Raw genomic sequence first — 19,887 nt, 5'->3', positions numbered from 1 at the left:
TGTTTGTAGATTTTTTGATGATGGCCATTCTGACCAGTGTGAGGTGATAGCTCATTGTAGTTTTGATTTGCATTTCTCTGATGATTAGTGATGTTGAGCATTCTTTCATGTGTTCGTTGGCAATCTGTATATCTTCTTTGGAGAAATGTCTATTTAGGTCTTCTGCCCAGTTTTGGATTGGGTTGTTTGTGTTTTCTATTGAGCTGCATGAACTGCTTATAAATTTTGGAGATTAATCCTTTGTCAGTTGCTTCATTTGCAAATATTTTCTCCCATTCTGCGGGTTGTCTTTTCCTCTTGTTTACAGTTTCCTTTGCTGTGCAAAAGCTTTTAAGTTTCATTAGGTCCAATTTATTTATTTTAGTTTTAATTTCCATTTCTCTAGGAGGCTGGTCAAAAAGGATCTTGCTGTGATTTATGTCATAGAGTGTTCTGCCTATGTTTTCCTCTAAGAGTTTGATAGTGTCTGGCCTTACATTTAGGTCTTTAATCCATTTTGAGTTTATTTTTGTGTATGGTGTTAGGGAGTGTTCTAATTTCATTCTTTTACATGTAGCTGTCCAGTTTTCCCAGCACCATTTATTGAAGAGGCTTTTTTCCATTGTGTATTCTTGCCCCCTTTATCAAAAATAAGGTGATCATATGTGCGTACATTTATCTCTGGGCTTTCTATCCTGTTCCACTGATCTATATTTCTGTTTCTGTGCCAGTACCATACTGTCTTGATTACTATAGCTTTGTAGTATAGTCTGAAGCCCAGGCGCCTGATTCCTCCAGCTCCGTTTTTCTTTCTCAAGATTGCTGTGCCTATTCGGGGTCTTTTGTGTTTCCATACGAATTGTGAAATTTTTTGTTCTAGTTCTGTGAAAAATGCCATTGGTAGTTTGATAGGGATTGCATTGAATCTGTAGATTGTTTTGGGTAGTATAGTCATTTTCACAATGTTGATTCCCTCCAATCCAAGAACATAGTATATCTCTCCATCTGTTGGTATCATCTTTAATTTCTTTCATCAGTGCCTTATAGTTTTCTGCATACAGGTCTTTTGTCTCCTTAGGTAGGTTTATTCCTAGGTATTTTATTCTTTATGATGCAATGATAAATGGGAGTGTTTCCTTAATTTCTCTTTCAGATTTTTCATTATTAGTGCGTAGGAATGCAAGAGATTTCTGTGCATTAATTTTGTATCCTGCTACTTTACCAAAATCATTGATTAGCTCTAGTAGTTTTCTGGTAGTATCTTTAGGATTCTCTTTGTATAGTATCATGTCATCTGCAAACAGTGACAGTTTTACTTCTCCTTTTCCTATTTGGATTCCTTTTATTTCTTTTTCTTCTCTGATTGCTGTGGCTAACACTTCCAAAACTATGTTGAATAATAGTGGTGAGAGTGGGCAACCTTGTCTTTTTCCTGATCTTAGTGGAAATGGTTTCAGTTTTTCACCATTGAGGACGATGTTGTATGTGGGTTTGTCATATATGGTCTTTTTTATGTTGAGGTAAGTTCCCTCTATGCCTACTTTCTGGAGAGTTTTCATCATAAATGAATGTTGAATTTTGTCAAAAGCTTTTTCTGCATCTATTGAGATTATCATATGGTTTTTATCCTTCAGTTTTTTAAAATGGTGTATCACATTGATTGATTTGTGTATATTGAAGAATCCTTGCATTCCTGGGATAAACCCCACTTGATCATGATGTATGATCGTTTAATGTGCTGTTGGATTCTGTATGCTAGTATTTGGCTGAGGATTTTTGCATCTATGTCCATCAGTGATATTGGCCTGTAGTTTTCTTTTTTTGTGACATCTTTGTCTGGTTTTAGTATCAGGGTGATGGTGGCCACGTAGAATGAGTTGGAGAGTGTTCCTCCCTCTGCTATATTTTGGAAGAGTTTGAGAAGGATGGGTGTTAGCTCTTCTCTAAATGTTTGATAGAATTCGCCTGTGAAGCCATCTGGTCCTGGGCTTTTGTTCGTTGGAAGATTTTTAATCACAGTTTCAATTTCAGTGCTTGTGATTGATCTGTTTATATTTTCTGTTTCTTCCTGGTTCATTCTCTGAAGGTTGCGCTTTTCTGAGAATTTGTCCATTTCTTCCAGGTTGTCCATTTTATTGACATATAGTTGCTTGTAGTAATCTCTCATGATCCTTTGTATTTCTGCAGTGTCAGTTGTTACTTCTCCTTTTTCATTTTTAGTTCTGTTGAGTCTTCTCCCTTTTTTTCTTGATGAATCTGGCTAATGGTTTATCAATTTTGTTTATCTTTTCAAAGAACCAACTTTTAGTTTTACTGATCTTTACTATTGTTTCCTTTATTTCTTTTTCATTTATTTCTGATCTGGTCTTTATGATTTCTTTCCTTCTGCTAACTTTGGGATTTTTTTGTTCTTCTTTCTCTAATTGCTTTAGGTATAAGGTTAGGTTGTTTGAGATTTTTCTTGTTTCTTGAGGTAGGATTGTATTTCTATAAACTTCCTTCTTAGAACTGCTTTTGCTGCATCCCATAGGTTTTGGATCATCGTGTTTTCATTGTCATTTGTTTCTAGGCATTTTTTGATTTCCTCTTTGAGTTCTTCAGTGACCTCTTGGTTATTTAGCAGCATATTGTTTAGCCTCCATGTGTTTGTATTTTTTACGGTTTTTTTCCTGTAATTGATACCTAGTCTCATAGCATTGTGGTTGGAAAGGGTACTTGATTCGATTTCAATTTTCTTAAATTTACCAAGGCTTGATTTGTGACCCAAGATATGGTCTATCCTGGAGAATGTTCCATGAGCACTTGAGAAGGAAGTGTATTCTGTTATTTTTGGATGGAATGTCCTATAAATATCAATTAAGTTCATCGTGTTTAGTGTGTCAGTTAAAGCTTGTGTTTCCTTATTTATTTTCATTTTGGATGATCTGTCCATTGGTGAAAGTGGGGTGTTAAAGTCCCCTACTATGATTGTGTTACTGTCGATTTCCCCTTTTATGGCTATTAGCATTTGCCTTATGTATTGAGGTGCTCCTATGTTGGGTGCATAAATATTTACAATTGTTATATCTTCTTCTTGGATCGATGCCTTGATCGTTATGTAGTGCCCCTCTTTGTCTCTTGTAATAGTCTTTTTTTTAAGTCTATTTTGTCTGATATGAGAATTGCTACTCCAGCTTTCTTTTGATTTCCATTTGCGTGGAATATCTTTTTCCAGCCCCTCACTTTCAGTCTGTATGTGTCCCTAGGTCTGTAGTGGGTCTCTTGTAGACAGCATATGTACAGGTCTTATTTTTGTATCTATTCAGCCAGTCTGTGTCTTTTGGTTGGAGCATTTAATTCATTTACATTTAAGGTAATTATCGATATGTATGTGCCTATTACCATTTTCTTAATTGTTTTGGGTTTGTTTTTGTAGGTCTTTTCCTTCACTTGTGTTTCCTGCCTAGAGAAGTTCCTTTAGCATTTGTTGTAAAGCTGGTTTGGTGGTGCTGAATTCTCTTAACTTTTGCTTGTCTGTAAAGGTTTTAATTTCTCCATTGAATCTGAATGAGATCCTTGCTGGGTAGAGTAATCTTGGTTGTAGGTTTTTCCCTTTCATCACTTTAAATATGTCCTGCCACTCCCTTCTGGCTTGCAGAGTTTCTGCTGCAAGATCAGCTGTTAACTTTATGGGGATTCCCTTGTATGTTATTTGTTGCTTTTCCCTTGCTGCTTTTAATATTTTTTCTTTGTATTTAATTTTTGATAGTTTGATTAATATGTGTCTCGGTGTGTTTCTCTTTGGGTTCATCCTTTATGGTACTCTTTGTGCTTCCTGGAATTGATTGACTATTTCCTTTCCCATGTTAGGGTAGTTTTTGACTATAATCTCTTCAAATATTTTCTCAGACCCTTTCTTTTCCTCTTCTTCTTCTGGGACCCCTATAGTTTGAATGTTGGTGTGTTTAATGTTGTCCCAGAGGTCTCTGAGACTGTCCTCAATTCTTTTCATTCTTTTTTATTTATTCTGCTCCCTGGCAGTTATTTCCACCATTTTATCTTCCAGCTCACTTATCCGTTCTTCTGCCTCAGTTATTCTGCTATTGATTCCTTCTAGAGTATTTTTAATTTCAGTAATCGTGTTGTTCATCACTGTTTGCTCTTTAGTTCTTCTAGATCCTTGTTAAATGTTTCTTGTATTTTCTCCATTCTGTTTCCGAGATTTTGTATCATCTTTACTATCATAACTCTGAATTATTTTACAGATAGGTTGCCTATTTCATCTTCATTTATTTGGTCTTGTAGGCTTTTACCTTGCTCCTTCGTCTGTAACATATTTTTTTGTCATTTCTTTTTTTTTTTTTGATGGGTGGTGCTGTATTCCTTTCTTACTGGTTGTTTGGCCTGAGACGTCCAGCACTGGAGTTTGCAGGCAGTTGGATAGAGTCAGGTCTTGGTGCTGAGATGAGGACCTCCAGGAGGCCTCATTCCGATTAATATTCCCTAGGGTCTGAGGTTCTCCGTTAGTCCAGTGGTTTGGACTCGGAGCTCCCACCACAGGAGCTTGGGCCCATCCTGTGACCTGGGAACCAAGATCCCAGAAGCTTCATGGCGCAGTTAAAAAAAAAAGAAGAAAGAAAGAAAAAAAGGAGCAGTACAATATCAAAGAATAAAAAACAAAATTAAATTAGAAAGATAAAAAATATATTAGGAAAAATAAAACTATAATTGAAACAACTACAACAAGGTAAAATACAACCACAACAGAAGAAATAAAAAAAAAAAACAACCCTGTCTATGCTGGTGGAGTTTAGGCAGGGGTGGAACTTAGGCAGGGGCAGGGTTTAGGGTGGGGCGGGACCTAGGCAGTTGGGGGAGTGATGTTTGAGGGCCTAGGCTCAGGACCCATGTAGCTGGAAAAGTCCCTGGCGGTGGGGCCTAGGTGGGGCGACATTCAAATGTGGGGCGGGGCATCTGCTTAGGACCTGGGGAAGGGGCGAGGCAGCACATCCAAAGGAGGGCCTCTGGAGTGTGGGGTTCCGGAGTTTGGAGGTAGGGCCCTGAGTGAGGGTGTGTGGGTGGGGTTTAGGCCCAGCTCGTTGGCCGGGGTCTCCCAGTGTAGAGGTGGGGCCCTGGGTGGGGGGTGTAGGGGCGGGGCTTGGGCTCTGTGCGCAGGAGGGAGGCTCCGAGGGCAGAGGATCAGGCCCGGGAGCCCAACAGTCTTCCCAGTGCCTAGGTGGACAGGGAACGCACTGGCTGCGTTCCCTTCCATTCCTCCGCGCCCCTCCCCCACCTTCTCCCTCAGGGTCTCCCCCCCTAACGGGAGTGGGTCCCACTGGGTGTAGGAACTCCTCCCCTCCCCCAGCCACCCCTCAGGGGTGCTGGTCCTGGAGGTCCGGCCTTTACTTTTGCTCCGCCTTGCCTTCCTCCCACTCCCTCAGGACCTGCGCAGCTGGAGGGGGCCTCTGTGGGCAGAGGGTCAGGCCTGGGTCTTCAGCAGGCTCCCAGGGGCCCAAGTGGGCATGGTAAACCTGGCCACACTCCCTTTTGATCCTCTGCCCTCCCAGTGGTTCCCCAATTTCCCCCTGCGTGCATGGGATCCCTTCCCCTCCCACAGCCACCCCTCAGGGGCGCCAGTCCCATCCCGCCTCCACTTCTCCTCCCCCTTCACTACCCCCACACCCCACGTCCTACCCAGTCACTGGGGGTTCCTCCCGTCCCCTTAGGTGTCCGTGGTCCCCCACCAGTACCTAGCAGGTGCCCTAGCTGTGAGGAGACGCGAATTCCACATCCTCCCAGTATGCCATCTTGACTCCGCCTATGAGATGCTTCTGCATGTTTCAGTTACTAGGCATTCGTGATTCTTGTGGCCCTGGCAACGGGACTGCCCTCTTGATTTGCCTCACCCAGGATAAGCCATTTTTAAAGTTCCTGCTTCTTCCCTTTCACTGTTGGAATATTCCTACTTTTCACATTAGAACCCCATCGCTCCCTGAAAGTAGCACTTTCCCCTAAAGTGATTGGCAGCATTGACCTCCATATTTTCCTCTTGGCAAGAGAGATCTGGTGTCATGGTTCTTTAATTCTGGACTTTCCCTGAAAGTCCCACTTTCCCCTAAAGTGATTGGCAGCATTGACCTCCATATTTTCCTCTTGGCAAGAGCGATCTGGTGTCATAGATCTTTAATTCTGGGCTTTCCCTGAAAGTCCCACTTTCCCCTAAAGTGATTGGCAGCATTGACCTCCATATTTTCCTCTTGGCAAGAGCAATCTGGTGTCACGGATCTTTAATTCTGGTTAGTGGCTATAGTTAATGAATATAGGAATGTCTGGCACAGTTTCAGAGCACTAAAAGTTACTTGGAACAGGCAAATTCCTTCAGTTGCTCCTTGAATAATGGCCTTTGTATAATTGCCTTTTGCTTCTTTGCAAAGAATCTACCCTATATAGCAGGCTTTTTTTTTTTTTTCCCTTTACACATCCTACTTCATGGATGCCTGTTATAATCTTATGAAAGAGTGATGGCAGCTAAAGTGTCACAATATTTCTGTAGCAGTTTAAGACTGGTCCCTGATATTATATACAAGGAGCAGAGATAAACCTTTTTCCTCCTCCTATATTTTGTGTGTCTATGTGTTTTGGGGCCCAAGAGGGAGAGAAAAAGAGAGAAAGAGAGAGAGAGAGAGAAAGGAAAAGAGGAGGAGAAGGAGAAGAAGGGGAGAGGGAGAAGGTTCTTGTAAAGGATCCCACATTCTCCTGCCACCTGCACTTGCAAACCTTTCCATTTATTCTTCTGTTCTTCCAGCTGGAGCTGTCAATGGTTTCTACCCAGAGACCACAGTGATCATACCTGCAATCAAACAGGTTGGGTTTGTTGCTTATTGCAACAAGGAGAACCCTCACCCAGGGGAACCATGGAAGAGTCTCATTACAAAGGTGTTAAGGATGACTCGTCATAGGATTTTAGGTTGAGTTAGCTGTTTTGCGTGGAGGTTTCAAGGAAATGGAAAATTGCTTGGGATTAAATGCTGCCAGGAGGTGAAGGTAACTGTGTGCTTAAGTATCTTAGTAAATATTATTTAGAAGGATGGAGGAATAAAATAAGGCTAACTCTGTTATTGATTTAAAAAGTCAGTTGTTATTCATATTATCCAGGAGAGGACTTGGTATTTTTGTGGTTTGCACAGTAACCTTGCTTTTGTCTGTGCTTAAACCAGTTTGTAAAGTGCTTTTGGGGTTTGTTTGTTTTGGGGGGTTTTTTTTGGTCCCGTTTCATTGTAGTGACAGAGTGACCTTGTCTAATATTGATGTCCTGTGAGCTTGTTTATGCTCAGTGGGAGGACACCAAGGCCTAGCTCTGGATGCCCACCAGCATCTCCCACCACCGAGGCCTCCCTGAGAGTACCAGGCCACTAGCTCCTAGCTCTTAGGGGCTGCTTTTTTCTTTCTCAAAGTTAATTGTTTAACATGAGCAAAACAATAAGGGGACCACCTGTCGTGCAGGCCGAGAAGAGTGTGGGTTTTGGAATCAGCTCACCAGCTGGATACTTCCTTGGGTGATTTGTTTTTCCTCTTGAGCTTTATTTTCTCCATATTTAAAATGAGAATAACAATAGTAATGTTGAAGATTAAATGACACGCATATAAAGCACACAGTACCTGTTATGAATAATAGTCACTAAAACTGTTATTATTTTATTATTATTATACTAACAACATATCCCTTCCCCTACATTCGAAAGTTGTGAGTGTTGGGAGTCATGTACTAGAATTAGCATTTAGTTACCTTATATCATGAATCAGAAAAAATACAAATTCTGCAATTCCTCCTTTTCTTCCCCTCTTTCACCGTGATGTGGCCTTGGAAAGGGGCTCACTTCTCATCAGACATTAAAGTGGAAGGAGCTGTAGATTTAAAAGAAAAATAGAATCCAACTTAAAATTTATCCTTTTTATTATGTAGAGTTAGGTGAAATGAATTAAATGGGTCTTTCATTATTTAATTTGAGTAATAAATCCCATTGACAGGTAACAAAAGTCTCCTCATCATAAGCAAGCGATGTCTATTACAAATGAGCCTCAAGAATAGCTTTCTGAAGTTTCCCCCACAAACATAGCACCACTCCGTAACCCACAAGCTGGGCGAATGGGTGCGTTTAACTGTGTCCAATCACAGAATGGCTGTCCTGACAGACTTGTGTTCTTAATCTAAATTAGCTTCTGTATTGACAGAAGATGTCCCCAAGCCTTTGACTTTATCCTGCTGCAGCTCCCCAGCAGCGACCTGCAGCATTGCTACTCGGAGTGTGCTCCTTGGAATGTACTGGTTCCGTGAAATACTTATTACCAGGATAAGTACGAAAATTGAGAGTAAGCTCCTAGAAACCGTTACAGCAAGAAGGTATTGCCGCAACTTCTAAGCATATGGTCAGTGGGCTTGTATTTTATATATCTTCTTTCTTTAATGTTTCAGTCATTCGTTTTTATTGAATTTTATAAAAGTATCAATCTGCAGTAGATCAGAAAAGAAAATGTCCATAACCGCAGGTAGTTTGATGAGCACCGCCCCAGGCCAATGGAAAGCCTAAGATGAGATAACAGAAGCAGAGCCCTGTGTCCAGGCACATCCCAGCTTTGAGGAAGAGACGGTGGGAGACGCAGGGTGGGGTGAGGAGGGTGGGAAGTGTTCGTCCGTGTGACGCAAAACTCAGTACAAGGATTTTCACTCTAAATGTATCCTCTTAAAGGAAGCACAGGATGACAAATTTGGGACATTTGATTTATTTTAGTCCAGTCTCATATCGTCAGGGCTTATATAACTCTATTCAGCCATCTATTTGAGTCCACTCTTAGAAAATGTGTCTAAAAGTATCTAGCCTACATTCTTCATTTTTCAGTTTTTAGGTCTTTCTCATTATCTTTCACAAACCAAATCAGAATTGGGTCTTTGGAAATCTTTTTTGCTTCATGGATATAATTTAAAAATAAGCTTTGGTGCCCAGGATGGAATTTGTGTTATACTAAATGAGTACAGGGCAAAGAGCTTCAGCATGTACCGGAGCTTCCATGCATTTTCTGTCTGAAAGCTTGTGGTCAAAAATAGCTGGAGAAATAAAGAAATTGCACATAATATCAGGAAAGAGGCCCATGACTTTTAGATTTAATAGAGTACTTATATTTTTGCTCAGTAATTTGATCTGCAAAATCATACAGAGTTGACTATTCAGTGGATGTAAACCTTACTGGTTTACCTACAATAGAGAGACTTAGATTCTACCTGTCTGCTGAGTATTCAAAACAGAACCTTTGTAGACTTAATTCCCTTTAAGAGGGAAAGGCTCCACCATCTCCTGGATTCATGACACTGGGACTGCCTTAGGAGGGACTACTGACTGTTTCTATAGGTGATAAGAACACCTTGATTTTTGATTATAGCAATTTTTTATTATATATGTAAACTTGGAAAATACAGAAAAATTATAAAGAGAAGTAAAAACAACCACAGTTTTCTTTTATGCAAAAATTACTGTTTATATGTAGAGATATTTCCTTTCAGCCTTTTCCCATATTTATATAAAATTAGGAATATAATTAGAATTGTATGTATAGAGTCGATTCTCAATACTTGCAATAGTTATGTTCTCTGAAGTTGCCGTGAACATGGAATTAGCAAATACTAAACCATTTAGTATTTCCCCTGTTTCCAGCGGAAATACAGGGTTAGGTTCCTGTGAGCCTGTGGTGGCAACATTTTTGTCTACCTGTCAACACAACCTTGTATGTATGATTGTGTTTGAAGACACGTTATTTAGTATTTATTATTGATTCACCAACATTGAATTCATGGCCCACAGCGCTATAACTCATGCCTGAATGAAGTTTATCTATCACATGTATTTTCTCCATAAGGCAAATCATAGCATTCTTGCACTTAAGAACATTAGACAGCCCTTCATCACTGTGCCAGGGGGCCTTTTAAACAGCAAAATCACCAACAAAAAACACAAAAATGTGAAGACAGGTTTACATGTAAGCGCTGAAATAAGTTTTGCCTTACTTGACCTCAGCTAGAAGCATGCAGGTCAGTCAACTCAAATTTTTCTCTGCTCTGTGCACTTCTATGCCTGACCCCAAAAGTGCCCTGAGTATTGATTTGGAAGCTACCAATAAATTATGGCAACTGGTTGAACTTGCAAATATGAAATCTGAAAATTATTATGATCAGCTGTGTAAATATGGTTTTACACACTGCTTTATTTTTTAACTTTGCATTATACCAGTATGCTTTCAGCATGCATTATAATCTCTTCAAATATTTTTGTAATGATTGACTTCATATACTTTGCTAAATATTCTAGTCTCACAAAAAATGACTACACCAAAGTGTAAAAGAGCAGATAAATCATTTATTGGGTATAACCTAGAATTTTGGAAAATATCTGTGCTCTTCCCAAACCCCTCCTTTTAAAAGGTAAATTACATGGTGGAAGCTGAAAATTCGTCCATGCCAAATAAGATTTGAACCATTGAAAGATTTTAACTATTCAGGATTGTCCAAAGTTGAGTTAGAATTTTGTTCTCTCTATTGAGGCCCCAAGAAAGGAAGATAATCATGCACTATTTCCACATAGAGGGTGCTGATCGCCCACTGACCTCCCTTTCCTCTCTCCCTCCTTTTCTTTTATTAATAGTTGTGAGTGCTGCCCTTGATTGAGTGATGTGTACATTGCTATTTCTAACCAACTGCTTACAGTGTTCACTGTTAAGAGGTATCTCTTTTAACTGATTTTACCTCCCCCAGGTGTTGGATTAAATGATGGGCAGTGGCATTCCATCTCTTTGTCTGCCAAAAGGAGTTACCTGAGCGTGGTGGTGGATGGCCAAGTGGCTTCTGCATCTCCTTCCCTAGGGCCTGAGCAGATTTATTCAGGGGGCACCTATTATTTTGGAGGTAAGAGAAACGGTTGCTCCATATGGGCAATTGAACCATGTTCGCAGTTACTACCCCTGTGTCTTAAAGTCATCGTGTTTTAACCAGTGTCAATATTATGGAATAATTTCTCACTTTCTTTGAACATGGAAATGTTGAATAGATTACGATGATTAATTATGACCTAAAATGCATTTCTTTGAGGTGGACTGACTTATGTTTATGATTTCTATAATGAGATTGCTTGCAAGTAGACCATGCTCTTCAGTTCTTACTTTCAAATTTTGTTATATTTTCCAAATGTTGAATGGCCTTACATGTATGTCTTTTTCAGATTTTATGGGCTCATTTCATTACACTGTTTTCCTGATCATGCCTCTTAGCTTTTCTAGAGCATTCTTACTGCTTTTCTGCTGCTCAGCGCAGGTCAATATTATGCCAGTGGACAAATAATCTAACTTAATTAGCCCCAGAAGCCTCTTCTCACTGCTAAGTAATAATGCACTGATATAGTTGATAAAATGAAGGCATCAGCCTTCAGCACCAGGCCATCTCTCTTAAAGAACAAAGACAAATAAAGTGTTTACTTGTCCAGTGGATGTTTGATTGAACTAAAATCTTCAAAAAGCAAACCTTGGAAGTGGAAATGAATCTTTAGCACTGGAAAATTAAAATAAGACAATATTTGACATTAATTAGAAAGACAAAGTTGTAAAACTGTTAGTAGTAAGACTTATTTTTAATCATGACTTGAGGTGTTTCTTCTTGTTATTTTGAAATGTAATCATGACTTCTGTCTAGAATCACTTTTGAATTTGGTTGAAAGCCCAGTCTTCATTATTCATCAATAAAATACAAATTCCTTTCTAAGAATTGACAATAAGTACACAGACCGTGAATCATTCATCTTATATTAAGAGTGAACAAACAAACCAAAAAACCCCTACATAATCCGTTACTGTGAAAGGCAGAATAATGCCAACAATCTTAAAAGATATAATTGCTTCCTTTAGGGTGATTTGTTCATTTATAAACCAAGTGGTTTATAAAACCTTATGGAATATATGATTGATTTTATAGCAGTCCATAGGAACATGTTCCTTTAATACATGGTAAGATATACAAACAGTCCCTGACTTAGGATTTTTCAACTTTATGATGGTGCGAAGAAATACACATTCAATAGAAACCGTACTTTGAATTTTGATCCTTTCCCAGGCTAGTGACATGTGGAATAATACTCTCTCAGGATGCTGGGCAGTGGCAGCGAGCCACAGCTCCCAGTCACCCACGCAATCCCAAGGGTAAACAACAGATACACTTAAACCATTCTGTTCCCACACAACCAATCTGTTTTCACTTTCAGTACAGTATTCAATAAATTACATGAGTATTCAACACTTTATTATAAAGTAGGGTTTGTGTTAGGTGATTTTGCCCAACTGTTGGCTAATGTAAGTGTCCTGAGCGTGTTTAAGGTAGGCTGGGCTAAGCTATGATGTTTGGCAGGTTGGATATATTAAACACATTTTTGACTTAGGATATTTTCAACTTACAATGGGTTTATCAAGATGTAACCACATTGTAAGTCAAGGAAGATCTGTGTAGAACAACTTAATCAAGAGCTTTCACTTTAAAGGAAAAGATTTAGAAGCACCAAAAGAGGTAAGAAAAAACCCAAACATTTTGTTAAATGATGCAAAAAAGAGATGATAAAAATAACAGACTGCATAAAAGTGTAAGTAATGAAAATAGAATCATCATTCTTAAATTATTTTACACCCTTCATGTTCAGATTTAATGATGCCTACCTATTTTTTGTACAAAATTTTGATTGATTTTTATTCATACTATAATATTTTATAATGAAATATATCACATGTGCACTCTGTAATTTTGCTTGTTTTTATTATGATACATATGATATACACCATTTTAATTAAATGAACTTAATAATTTTTGAATAGTTTTAGATTTACCAGAGGGTTGCAAAGATACACTGGGAGTTGCCAAATAGCCCACACCCAGTTACTTCATATTGTTCACATCTTACATCATATACACAATTTAAAGAATACTAATTATTATTTTTAAAATACACATCTACACATGCATTTTCCAGCTTAAGAAAGATAACATTACCAACATCCATTTGTCACTCCATGATCATACCTCTTCATCTCCCCAGGTAACCATTGTCTTGAATTGGGGTTTTATGCCTCCTGTCATGTTCTTTATGATTTGACATCTATTAAGGTATTCCTAAGTCCCTAAACAATATACTGTGAAAGCTTCCATAATAAAATTCCAACTTCAGGGCTTTTATTTAAATAACCAATCTTAAGTTTACTTAAGCAACATCTCTGTTTATTCAATCATCTTCTCAATTGGTATCCTTAAGTACCAGAGTATGTTTGATCTTGTCATGAGATTCCATTAATCACTAAGTGTATACCCTGCAAGACCCAGGGCACCCTGACATTTCCAGGGCTGCGAGCAAGGGTCCAAAAGAAAGCAGGAGGCCTCCTGCTGCCACATTTCTCCCTCCTCCTCCCAGCCTTGCGCCTCCAGGACCTGGGAGAGGAGGTCCATCCTTCTGGAAGCCCAAGTAGGGCTTCTGGGGTGGGAATTCTGGATTCTGGGATGGACTAGAGGGGACCAGTTTCCAAGTGGACACATCACCTTCCCCTGTGAGACCCCCTGGTGCCATGGGAAGAATCATGGCTGGAGGAGGGTTAGAATAGGGTCCCCTAAAGGGCAGGACTGGCTCAGGGGTTCATTGTCTGAGTGGTACTGGCAATGGGGTGACCAATGATGCCAAAATCTTGGCTCTCCATGCACCAATGCCGAAAAGTAATACGGAGGCAGAGTTTTGGAGGAATGAGAAAAAGTAGCTTTATTCTTTGCCAGGCAAAGAGAGGACACAGCAGGCTACCCCACCCCCACCCCCACCCCGGGAATAGGGAGAGGTTTTATATCCTAATGAAGGTCTTGCATTTTTTTTTTTCTTTTGCAAAATTTCAAAACAGCCACAGCTGGCATCAGGCAACTTGGTAACTGGGGTTGGTCTTTTCTGAAGTTATTGGCCAGTGACCTTCTTTCTGAAACAAAGAATGCTACAAGGGAGTGTAAGGGGAGAAGAAAGCCAGGTGCAGAGTGTACTTCATACGGAGTCAGAGAGTAATCAGCTTTGTGAAGGAGAAGCCCAGCTACAAGTGTTGGTTAGTAGTAACAGCTAAAGAATAACCAAGACTGCTTAACTCTTTTAGGCCTGTTTATGTTGTTTCCCAGCCTGTTCATTGTTTCCTTATTTTCCTTGTTTATCAGAAAAGAGAAGTCTCATTTTTATTTAAGAGAAGTCTCATTTCTATTTTTGCTGCACCACCAACTCTCCCGTTTTAGCACTGAAAGCCTGGAGTCCTGGGAGCAGCCTCCCTGCTTCCCACCCCCAGAGCAAACTTGGCGGTTGGTCATCCTAGAAAACCCTCTCCGCTGTGTGGATGAGAGTCCCCTTTATTCCTAGGATCTGTTTTATCTAGATGGAGGGCTTTTTTTAGGTAGTTAATTTTTCAGCCAGTTTGTCTTCAAGTAAATAAACATCCTACGTTCTGAGACACTTCCCATCCATTCCCCTTTGGTCCTCTCTAAATTCAACTGCCAGTTTCCAGTTATCTTATCAGCAATCAGTCTAACCTATAAGCTGGCTACAGTGCCCCCATGCAAAGGGACAGTCTGTCCCACCAGCCTGGGTTGTATCTGTTTTCTGTGTCAGTCTTGAGCGTGACTACTGAGAGAGTGGGCTGCCCGGAACTCACGGCGTTCTGCAAATACTGCCACACACCACTCTCTGCCCATCATTGTTTCCGTTTTCTCCCTCCTCAAATGTATGCCTTTCAAAAAATTACTGAGGTCAGCTTTTATCATTTATAAACTATAAAATTTAAATCTGGGTTCTCCAGATGGAGGATGGAGGAAAGTCTAACTTCTGTGTATTCCCCTATGCAGTCTTTGTGCGATTGAGTAACACACCGTGTAGCACAAGCTAGAGATACTAGACTGTGTGCAGAATCCTTACACTCCCGCTTGTATACATCAGACATTATCCATCCAGCGAACTGGCTACACCACCCTGAAGTCAAACCTGACATCTTACTCCTGGTACATGCAGCGATCATTTATCTGCCACCTCAGAGGTGCTTAACATGCTGCCTGCCTCTAGTAATGGATCCATCCATTAATTCAGCATGAAGTATTCCCTAGAAATCTTCGTATTTTAGCACTTTCATCTCAAACCAGTTCGGTGCTGAATTTCTCTCTGCTGTTGCATTATATTAACCTGTGGATGTCTGTTATCATAGGCTAATGAGACTAACCTGGGTTGAACCCTACTTTGTTCTTTAGAATCTCTTGCTTATTAAACATTGTAGCCAGGAATGTGAAGGACTTCATAATGTGACCGCTGTGCTCTCTGTAAAGTTCCATGACCTCTCCTTGTGACTGTGAGTTTGCTTAGTTTTGTTCCCTAGAGGCATACCGCACAATTTATTTTATTCTGAAATAGTTTGAAATGTGTGAGGAAACACCACCTGGAGAAAAGGAGAATAGCAGCGCTGTTTATATTCCTGGCATATTGTAGTTGCCCCCAAATATTATTGAACTGTTATCCTCTCGGTTTTTATTTTAACATTCTTAATTGGTTAATAAGTCACCTAGAAAACACATCTAGATTATGGTAACTGTATCCTATACCACAGAAGAATTTTAAGCACTGAAAGTGTGTGTAGAACCATGTACAATTAACTGATACTCAAAAAACTTTCATCCCCTTTTCTTGATATATTAAATTTTAAATTTCAGTCTCCATTGCTTAAAATATAATATTTCAGTGTGCCTGATAACAGTTTTAAGTATGAACCCTGGCCTTTCCTTGCTGGGTAAAAGTATTTTGTTAGGAAAACAAAGCATTAAGGAGAAACATCCTCAGTCAAAATATTTAATTATAATGGAAATTCCCAGGTAGAAAACTAGCATGGATTGTACAGGAATTAGGAAATTGCTGATTCATTTCTTATTCTTTGAAATTGTATTAGTGGTTGACAACCATAACGGCAAAGAAAGATTAATGAAAAATACATAAGTATAATATATGTGTTCATACTCCATAAAATTGTTTATTTCACTTGGATAGAGAAACACTGAGAACATCATTAAACCCCAGACAAAAATGGTTAATATTATAGTTCTTTATTATTTAAATAATTAGAAACAGGTCTTAGATAAATGTTAGGAAAAAAATCAATATAAATGGAACACTCCTTTATGAGGCAGAGAATAAATAAAGTCAAACAATGAAATGTTTTTGACATTAAGCCATTATGATTTATTAAAATGCATGTATATGTGTCTCTTATATGCATATGAAAAGTATTTAATTACATAAATAGTTGTAATTTTATTCCAAGTCATCGTAACTCCTTTTCCGAATAGCCTTAAACACAAAGGTATTTCAGCGTTATTGATTTGTCTTTTTTATCTACAGTGCATGTTTTCATCCTTTATGCTCTTCTTTTTGCATCCCAAAAGACTAAGTTCCTGTGTTTGAGTTATATATAATTTAATACTGCTGGCTGACATGTTCAGGATGCTGGAGCTGATCTGTGTATTTCTAAAGTTGGGATCAAGTTAGTATCCTTGCACATAATTATTATAACAGTAGTAATTTCCTATGAATCCTATGGTAATAAAGAGAAATACGTTTGTATGAATTGCTATTTGTAATTTAGATCAAATGAATGATGACTGCAATGGGCTTTCCCCTCCATTTTAATTTAATAATCAAATGCCTATTTTAAAAAATTTTAGTGAAGATACTGAGTCCTGATTCATTATGATGTATCCTGATCAACTTTGTTTTGATTTGTTTTTATCAGGTTGTCCTGACAACAGCTTTGGATCGAAATGTAAAAGTCCACTTGGTGCGTTTCAGGGATGTATGAGACTCATTTCTATCAGTCACAAGATGGTAGATCTGATTTCAGTTCAGCAGGAGTCCCTTGGGAACTTCAGCGACCTTCAGATAGACTCATGTGGAATCACAGACAGGTAAAGGCAATCTCACTTCTTTATTTTGACCTGTCCATTTTCAAACTTTTGGCAGCAGATTGAAATTTGTATGTAAAACAAACATTTTTCTCTCCTTTTTCTTACCATCATCTGTTCCACGGGAAAGAGATAATATTCACATTAGAAATAAGAAAATATTCTTTTAGTTTTATACTTCATATTTCCAGTGATAAAATTTAGCTAGAAGACACGTGACCATGTTATTTATATGTACAAATAGCTACCAATTCACAAAAGGTGATGTTGATGCTGCTATAATTTTAAAGGGGTATAAATGTATCAAAAATATATCATTAAACGCAATAGCTTAGGATACCCAAACAGTAGTCTAGACCATCAGGTACCAGTAAATCAGAGACCTATGTGGTCAGTTATCAAACTGGCTTTTGCTTCCCTGACAGCTGAATAATATTTCAGAGGCATAGGAATTTAACTGGTTGCTATGGTCCTGATGTGTACCTTTAAGAACCCATTACTATCTTCTCTGCAGGGAAAATGAAGAGGAAACTCCCTGTGAAAAAGTTTGGAGCCGTAGTGTTGATAAAGGTGTGAGGATGATCCAGTAGTTTCAATAGGAACTCCAGTACAGGGCATGCTAGTGCAAGCTTTGGGCGTTCATTGCAGAGGACAAGTAACTTTTAATATAATAACTGATAGTTAATAATTTTAAAGTATTTTTAGGCATGGGCAACTGTAGCCAAATAATCTTGCCAGTCATCAAGGCAGTTATTCTTAATGATTGAGTTTAATGAAATGTCATGGCCATTCCAGATTAAAAAAAAATTAAGCAATGTGACAGACTTAACCCCGACCGTGTAGTAGTGTTCAATATATATTTTGAGCAAACAGATAAATTCTGAGTTATTTTAACTTTTTTTTTTTTTCATTTTTGGCTGCATGGGGTCTTCGTTGCTGCGCGTGGGCTTTCTCTAGTTGTGGCGAGCGGGGGCTACTCTTCGTTGCGGTGTGTAGACTTCTCATTGCAGTAGCTTCTTTCGTTGCGGAGCACGGGCTCTAGGTGCGCAGGCTTCAGTAGTTGCGGCATGCGGGCTCAGTAGTTGTGGCTCGCGGGCTCTAGAGCGCAGGCTCAGTAGCTGTGGCGCATGGGCTTAGTTGCTCTGTGGCATGTGGGATCTTCCCAGACCGGGGCTCGAACCCATGTCCCCTGCATTGGCAGGCAGATTCTTAACCACTGCGCCACCAGGGAAGTCCCAAATTCTGAGTTTTAAAAATAACTTTTTATTTGTATGAAACATTTTATCAACATAAACACACATCTATTATATCTGAAGACCGTTTATCAATGTCTGTTGATCCTGTTTTGAACACTAGTAGATATTATTCTCTGTGTAGAAAAAAATAATTATAATCTTATTTAGCAATGGATTAGAAGGACATCATTTCCTCTCTATGAATATGTGTTTATTTAACTCAATTTGTAGATAAAATAATACTTTCTATAATGAAAGATGATATGTAAAGGGAGAATTGAGACGATAAACCTCAATTGGCTTGATTTGGGGAATAAATGACAGTGACCATCTCCGTAATTACAGCCGCCACGCCAACTCAGGAACATTAATCCTGATTTTGGGGAAGCCCTGTAGCAAGGCTCCCTGGGCCAGCTCTCTTGAGGTGGGTCTCACTCACAGAAGCAGGGAGCCCTCACCCTCAATGGGTGGGGAGGTTCGGTCATCCACACTATGAGTGATGGTCATTTTGACCATCTCAGATCGCAGAACATTCTTTTGGTACAAGTAGACCCACACCTCTCCAACATGGGTTTCTCTGAAGCTGCCATTTTACACAAGGAATCCGTCTTGCCTGCTTTCTGGAGGTGCACGCTTGTAAAACAGAGCATGATACAGCACAATAGGAGAATTATGGTTTCAGTACCACACCTTAAAAATGCTTTTCAGAAGTAGCAAATTATGGATAGATCTTGAGTATACATTTTTTAAAGAAAATTTTAGGCTAATGGTAACCCTAGAAATCTTAAAAATAATAGCAAAAACCAACGTACCTTTTATATTTGTATACCTTTTAAACTTCCAAAAGTATCTCTAAATTCATTCCATTCTCTTATATTCAGAAGAAATATGTATCCATCTATCTTGGTCTTATATGCTATACCTGTTGACATAGCTTCCAAAGCATTATTAAATAGAGACTTAAAAAAAATCTGTTTACTAGGTTGTATTCTAACTTAACATGAATTAGTATTTAGGTTTGTGTGTGTGTGTGTGAGTGACTTGTGTAGGGTGATGTGAGTGAGTGAGGGGCCTGGGAATGAGTCTGAATGACCTTACAAGTGTGTGTGTAGGGATGGTGTGGCTGTGTGTGAGCGTGTGCATGTGTGAGTGTACACATGCATGGGTTAATGCTTGAGGACTTGTGTGATTGTGTGTGTCAGGACTTGTATGAGTATGTAGGGTGATTTTGGATATGTGAGTGAGCTTATGCATTGTGTGAGAGACTTGTGCAATGACTCTGTTCTAAGATTTATTTTAAATAAATTAATTAATATGTATTTAAATTAATCTTCACAAAAACCCTTAGAACCTGTTCTTAGAGTGTTTGTTTCTTGTAAACATGGAAATAGATGCACAGAGCAGTTAAGTAAGTTGGCTAAGAGGACATGGCTAAAGGCAGAGCCCAGCATCAGATCTAAGCCCCCTGGTTCCAGGAAGTCCCCCTGCGTGCTACCTGCTGTGTTGTACCGCTTCCCTGGGTGCACGTCAACATGTACTGCGGTTCATGCTTCATCTATGTAGATTAAACACAGAATTTTATGGCTTAATAAATTGCAATTAAAACAAACAGGAACATTAAAAATATATTTAAAAATCTGACAGAGGGAATTCCCTGGCGGTCCA

At 39.1% G+C, this 19,887-nt stretch overlaps 1 protein-coding gene across 6 annotated transcripts in view; it reads left to right on the top strand.

Moving 5' to 3' along the window:
* Positions 1-19,887, top strand: part of CNTNAP4 (contactin associated protein family member 4) — a 260,224-nt gene that overhangs the window by 167,741 nt on the left and 72,596 nt on the right. For 5 of the 6 annotated variants that reach the window (XM_061174471.1, XM_061174472.1, XM_061174474.1 and 2 more), the window contains 2 exons: positions 10,760-10,909; positions 16,819-16,990. In XM_061174471.1, the coding sequence (XP_061030454.1) occupies positions 10,760-10,909; positions 16,819-16,990 (322 nt within the window). The remainder of the gene's footprint in view (positions 1-10,759; positions 10,910-16,818; positions 16,991-19,887) is intronic. The other variant, XM_061174475.1, reaches the window with a different exon arrangement.

The sequence above is a fragment of the Eubalaena glacialis genome, chromosome 18, assembly GCF_028564815.1.
Source record: "Eubalaena glacialis isolate mEubGla1 chromosome 18, mEubGla1.1.hap2.+ XY, whole genome shotgun sequence".
In the NCBI taxonomy this organism is placed as follows: domain Eukaryota; kingdom Metazoa; phylum Chordata; class Mammalia; order Artiodactyla; family Balaenidae; genus Eubalaena; species Eubalaena glacialis.
This window is presented reverse-complemented; position numbering and strand designations above follow the sequence as displayed.